The sequence below is a fragment of the Bison bison genome, unplaced genomic scaffold (assembly GCF_000754665.1).
Source record: "Bison bison bison isolate TAMUID 2011002044 unplaced genomic scaffold, Bison_UMD1.0 scf7180017864252, whole genome shotgun sequence".
Classification (NCBI taxonomy): Eukaryota; Metazoa; Chordata; class Mammalia; order Artiodactyla; family Bovidae; genus Bison; species Bison bison.
In genome coordinates, this window is record NW_011494824.1 from 832,682 (window position 1) to 839,759 (window position 7,078).

The window sequence follows — 7,078 nt, forward strand, 5'->3', positions numbered from 1 at the left end:
TTACCAGTTGGTATATTTAATGTTAAATGGGCTTGGAAAATTAAGTTTAAGAATTTGATTACTAAAATGAAAACTCAGAATTGCAAGATTGGAAGAATTGATGCTTTTGAACTGTGGTGTTGGAGAAGACTCTTGAGAGTCCCTTGGACTGCAAGGAGATCCAACCAGTCCATCCTAAAGGAGATCAGTCCTGGGTGTTCACTGAAGGGACTGATGTTGAAGCTGAAACTCCAATACTTTGGCCACCTGATGCGTAGAGCTGACTCATTGGAAAACACCCTGATGCTGGGAAAGATTGAAGGCAGGAGGAGAAGGGGATGACAGAGGATGAAATGGTTGGATGGCATTACCAACTCAATGGACATGAGTTTGAGTAGACTCTGGGAGTTGATGACGGACAGGGAAGCCTGCCGGGGTGCAGTCCATGGGGTCACAGAGAGTCGGACATGACTGAGCGACTGAACTGAACTGAACTGAGAATGTATGACTTTTATAAACTGTAATCACTAATAAACAAAAGACTTGCTTTTAAGTTACTTTTTTAAACTATTTTTAAATTACAAAAGAAATGTTTAGCTTTTTAAATTTTCTTTTTTGGCTTTTTTAAAATGTTGAATGTAAACTGCAAAACATCTTTCTACCTTCCCCAGTCCAGCTCCCTTAGGGATAGGCATTGCAGTTTTATTTGTAACATTCCAGGCCTTTTACTGGACATTCCCAACACCACACAAATACTTCTGCATACAAATACACATTTCATAGCTTATAAAGTACATATACCATATATAAAATATGTATAAATATAAATATATGGCCTTACATATTATACATGGACTCAAGGCATATAATTTTTATTTAACATAACCAGGAGTTATACTAAATACTGTCTAACAACCTGCATTTTTTTTAGTTACTTATATATACAATTTCCCATGTTAGTACATATATTCCCAAATGGTCCATGTTTTAAATATCTCCTTAAGGAATGAAAGCCAAACAGATCACCAAATAAGGTAGGCTATTCAAAAATTAGAAAAATAGAGTAGTCTAAGAAAATGATAATGGAATAAAATTCTTGTCAGGTCTCACACATTACATGTAGGGTCACTTTATCCTGAACATTTTCAATTGACTCTCAAAGGAAGAAAAATAAAATGATCTGTCTTTACACTTTTATTAATAGGCAGAACTTTTCAGCTGCTTTCTTTTCAGATATTTCAAATTTTTATCTGAATAGAAAGAATAAACACAGTACCAATTTCAAAGTTGCCAAAGGGTGCACATAGTTAGAAGTCCTTCTTTCCTGTAGCTCTCCAATCCCATAATTCTCTCCACAGGCAACTGCTGACATGGTTCTTGTGTATTCTAAAGACAGTTAAGATTCTGTACGTTTAAAACAAGAAAGTATCAAGAAGCAACACATTATGGCTCCTCTGCATCCCCACCAAATTCTAGCACTTGCTAGAGTAATCTTTATTGCAGTCTGACATCTCTACCCAAAAAATGACAGAGACAGGCCACAGAGTTAAAAAGCATATTTGGGAATCTGGGGTAATTACAGATACGAATAAGATGGCTATCAAAGACAGCTAAGACACTTATTTTTTTTTAAAGCTTATGAAAACTTATAAAACTCTTGAATATAACTCTTTAAAAATATCTTCATGACAATGTAGCAAACTTTACAGGTAAAATATACACCCTACTTAAAATAATCAGCCCCAAATCAACCCTTGATTCACTGTTTGCTGTAAGACTTGGCACAGCTGCAATTCTATCTACACTAAATTTTATGAAACTTATGATAAACCTTTCATAATTCTACATTTTGATTTCAATATAAATTCCAAAGTAAATGGGGGGTACGTAGTAAGGTTTTAAGTTCTTTTTTGAAGTAGATTCACTTTACCAGGGACTTTTTAAGACCAATTATCACTCCTAGTTGTATCCTTACTTCCCATAGAGAACAACTGTTATTTATGCAAAAGTGAGATGTTGATTTAAAGATTAAAAGTCTATGATAGTAAAAAGAAAGCCAGAGAGTCAATATTGTTTATGTCAAAAATGTCTTTAATTGCAAAAAGTATTAATCTTACTGTAATAGTTGAAGAGTTACATTTTTTCTTATTATAGACATTATACTTAAACATCTTAAGCAGCAGCTCATAAAATGTGTGTTAAATAGGTTCGCCAGTCCAAACAAGACGAAATATGAACATTGGCTAATAACATGAACAAATATCAAATAAGTTATTTAAAAGCAAGGCTTTAGAATGTTAGCTCCTCACATTCCACATAGAACTTCCAATGCTCATCCATTATATGGCATGGGAGGAATTCTTGATCGCTGCTTAACAGTATTTCTTTTATTTGAAGATAATGTGGGATGCTTTGCATTGATTCTTTGGAAGTTCCTGTTTAAAGAAGTGTCAACAAATTAGAAACTGCCTTTTGAAAAAATAAGATTTAAATTTACTTATTACAAACCTTAGACCCTAGTTAAGGGTATTAGCACACATAACAGGTTTTCTTGCCAGGTCATTCTTCACTCACTCCATTTTCTATACCCAAGAGAAAGCTGTAAGTCAGCACTAACCCATCTGGGAAGAAAGAAGCCTGTTTGCAGTCTAAAGTACCAAGGCAAAAAAAGGATAACTGGAGGTTCTGAAGGTAGTTAAACAAAGTCCCTCTATGCCTCCATTTCCAATAAACTGAGGGTAAAACAGTTGTGAAGATTAAATGAGACACTGCATGTGAAATGCATGGATACTGCCTAATACACAGCAACACTCAAAATACTAGCTGCTGTTATTTATTTATACTTCATATTTATTACTGAAGACATCGTTAGGCTGAAAGATTGGTGATCAGTTTTCTAGGTCACACAAACTCGGCTGTGACCTGAAACAAGTTATATGGCTTCTCTAGACTTCCGTCTCCTCTGAGAGGTGAGGGTAGATTATCAACGGGGTCCATTTCGGCTCTGCCAATCTGAACCAATGATTCTAAAACTGGCTTCTTTAAGCTCCCTGACAGTCTCAGAGATTCCTGTCTTGGAGATTGGCTATATGACCTGTAAGTCACTCAGCTAATTGAATCTTATTCCAGGGATAGCACCAATATGCGTCTGTGTGACCTCAGCCAGGCAGTTTCAGACAGACACACTGTAAGTCCGAGAGCTCTGCTCATAATTCTAAGCAGTACAAATGTTTACACAGTTACACATCCGCATAGATATCTGGGCTTCTAATACCCAGTACTCATTTACCCTTCTAGTGGTGACCCTACCCTAATTTGCCTCTGGAGGACGATCCTGTCCTGTCACACTTGGCCCAGGTGCTTCTGGTGAAATTGCTCTCCCCTGTGTGGCTGAACCACACTGCCTGCCTCTTATCAGCTCCATCTTAGGTCTGCAGTCCATCCCCTCCCCTTTCTGCATGACCACACCTTCGTCTGCTTATGAGGAATGTGCCCATCAACCCACTCCAGTATTCTTGCCTGGAGAATTCCATGGACCCCCAAGGCTTCAGGGGGTTGCAGAGAGTCAGGACTGAGCAACTACCACTCACTCACTCAAGGAATGTGCCCAAGCCAGATAAACTCCCTAACAACTTGCCTTACCCTTGCTTTCTACTGATGTGAAAACTGGAAGAATGCCTTTTGCTGAGGTATGGTAAATGGTCGTGAGACCCCCAGGGAAGGGCAGGGAGCTCCATCAGCACGGACCAGCCAGGCTCCTCCCTAGTAGTCAGGTTCTGTTCCTAGCTTTGGTCCCTTCAAGTCCTCCTTACCCTCTGCAGAGGCATGGAGCTCCGCTGTGAATGCTTCTGGATCATCTCCTGATCCCTCCTACCTGTATGGAAGTTACCCACAATAAACACTTCACAACTGTACTTTAAGGAGTTGCCTGCTTAGTTTTTTGGTCTTCAAGTTCCTTCTCAGTTTGGGGGACATTATTCAATATCTCTGCTTTTCAACATCAATCTGATTTGTTTAGATATAACCCAATCAGTGAACAGACAGATTCAAGGTAAGAACATGACCCATTCAGAGTAGAGTTACATGCAATGAGATCTTTGCTTCACCTTCTAGAAAAGAGTCACATCCAGGTTCTTCCCCTCTGGACTTGGATCTGAAAGCATGGAGCTCTGGAATGAGGACAGGAGAGGCTGTTACAAAGGAGCTAAGAAATGGAAAGTGAGAAAAACTAGTGGTAAGAAAGTGAGAAACACAGGCAGTGCCACTTCCTTGGTAAACCCACGGATGGTAGTGCTGTCTGAACCTGGCTTAAGTCTGAAAACCTATTCCTAGTACACAAATCAACAAAATTTCTTTTTAGGGGGTTTTAAGGCAGTCTGATTTGGGTTTTAATCTGTTACTTATGACTCAAAGAATTTAAACATTTTTACAGATGGTCCATACGTAAACAAAATAATTCCTTTATTAGCAGCTTTGTTGTAGACAAAGCTGTCTATCTGAAGCAAGGTATCCCACCAAAGTTAGAAGTGGAGAGCATTCTTTCAGGAAAAACTCATGGAAATAAGTTTAAATGTGTACTTAAATTCATTTTGCTAATATTATCTTAGTTTCATAAGAGCAAGGATGGGCTTGTATACACAAAAAACCTATTTCCTCTCTCCAATGAGTGGGCCTTGCCTTGAAAGTCACAGACCCAAACATGGGCACTTGTGAAAGATGGCTGGGAGCACCTGCTGAGCTTTATCTTATCTGTAATGGGCGTAACCAGAAAGGATCAACACGGTGCTCACACAGCAAAGGTCACCAACAGAAATGCAGGGTGATAAGCAGCAGCAGCTGCAAGTGGAGCGACCTGCCCATTTTTCCAGCTGACATGCTCGAAACAGAGGGGCCCAAATCTGGTGTGCTGAGACGACACACCTGAAATGTTTGAAAGACAATGTTCTCAGATGGACGTCTGTTAACTTATTAACCCCTAGAAGTGGGGTATTCAATCAAGTAATGCTAGTGTTAAACACTCTGATGCTGGGAGGGATTGGGGGCAGGAGGAGAAGGGGACGACAGAGGATGACATGGCTGGATGGCATCACTGACTCGATGGACGTGAGTTTGAGTGAACTCGGGGAGTTGGTGATGGACAGGGAAGCCAGGTGTGCTGCAGTTCATGGGGTGGCAAAGAGTCGGACATGACTGAGTGACTGAACTGAACTGAGTGTTAAACATTCTTTTCCTTTCGCTTTACCATTCCCATCATTCATCACCTTTGTCAAATGAGGAAGTAAGAAATGTGAAAGCTTTCTGTAAAACTGTAAAGTGTTATTCAACATTGCTTTGCACTCTAAACGAGCTTTGCTTGGAGATGATTTGGGTTTCTCTCTCCCTCATGGGCTGTAATAAATTGAGAGAAAGGGACCATTTTAGGCCCATCTCCTCTTTTTGTTGTTTTTTGTTTGTTTGTTTTAAGCAGTGCTGACTTTATCACCAAAGTCAGTAGGGTGTGATGGTTTTAATGTATAACTTTCTCAACAGGTTAGCTGTGATATACCCACAAGGGTTATTTGGTTGATAGTCTAGCTAGTAGCTGTTCACATGGCTTCTCTTTCAAAGGGACACAGGTCATGGCAGCCAAAATCCCACTCCTATATCCACTTTTTACTGTTAGCATACTGTTAGTAATTAGAATTACTTCTGAATTTCCTGTAATCTCAGGACTTTAGGAAAACTGCAAGGGGCTCTGTGGTAACGGGCAGTGCCACTTCCTTGGTAAACCCATGGACAGAAGTCCTGGGAACACACAAATCCCACCACAAAATGCATATTAAGAACATCTTCTACTTTCTCACAGTACAGCCTCTTTTCCATAATAACCAGCCTGGAAAAATCAGAGATCACTCTACAAAACCCCTGCTCTCATCTCCGTTGCCTCTCTTGCCCTCTGCTGCCTCTCCCTTCTCCCCTGCCACCTCTTCTGCACCAGCCATCTCTGAACTCTGTCCACCACTCATTCCCACCCATTTCATTCCAGCTGGTGCTGCCAGGAGCCGGCGCCTTTGGCTGACCACAACTTCTAACACTTCCAGGTTTCTTTGTTGTTATCTACTTCTCGATACATTGGGACCGGGCGGGCAACAAAACAAAACAAAAACACACATATATACAGAAAACTGAGCTAAACAGGGTAATCCCCATGTAAGAATGCAGCAAATTAATTTCAAATGTATGATCCTGGTTTGAATTGTGTTAAGTAACTATACAATTGCTACATTATCCTAGTACATAATAGTACAAGCTTCAAAATCATTTGAATCATTCCAGACAAGTAACATTCAGCAAAGTTAAAGACAAAGAGCTTCACTAACTTTCCTTTCTTTTTCGAAGCTGAACAAACCTTTTCTCCATATCCACATATGAAAGCATATCTGAAAGCATCAATGCCAGTATATAATGTTTTAAAAACTCTTCACTTTTTCTTTTCATAAAAAATTAAATATATATGCAGTATACTATATGTACATAAAATGAGTAAAAATATATCATGAGATGTATTATCAGTCTTCTGAGAAATAATAATAACCTGTTACTAACAGCAGCTGAGGACACAGTTACAGAACCAAGAGTCTCTTCCGTGGGTCCGCGTCTGGGCTCACTCTGCAAATCTCCTGGCTTCAGGGCTTTTACAGCTGAGCTCTTAGTGTTTTACTGTTGTCTATACTTTAAATTTGGCCTGTAGGCATGGTTTTCCTGAAACCCTCCCTCTGTTCCACCTCCCCTCCTACCCAGGTAACTAACGATAACAACCCAAGGTATATTACAGCCTTCTGTAGCTTGCTTCTGTGTTGACAGTATAGCTCACATTTGTCCATCAATTTTCAATACTCTACTCTTTGCACAACCATGTGAGACAAGAAAGGGAAAGAATCCAAGTAGTTGGGAAACTGGGATTGAGATTTTTAAAATTTAATAACTCATTTATAGTATTCAATATATTTATTGTACTTGCTGCTGCTGCTACTGCTGCTAAGTCCCTTCAGTAGACGGCAGCCCACCAGGCTCTCCCATCCCTGGGATTCTCCAGGCAAGAACACTGGAGTGGGTTGCC

General features: G+C 39.8%; 1 protein-coding gene across 1 annotated transcript in view; it reads right to left on the minus strand.

The window, feature by feature from the left end:
• Positions 1 to 2,147: 2,147 nt before the first annotated feature.
• Positions 2,148 to 7,078, minus strand: part of ANKRD31 (ankyrin repeat domain 31) — a 135,948-nt gene continuing 131,017 nt past the window's right edge. Inside the window, exons 26-27 of the mRNA XM_010847598.1 lie at positions 4,086 to 4,148; positions 2,148 to 2,414 (exon numbers count right to left, since the gene is read on the minus strand). Coding sequence (XP_010845900.1) covers positions 2,269 to 2,414; positions 4,086 to 4,148 — 209 coding nt within the window. The 3' untranslated portion in view covers positions 2,148 to 2,268. The remainder of the gene's footprint in view (positions 2,415 to 4,085; positions 4,149 to 7,078) is intronic.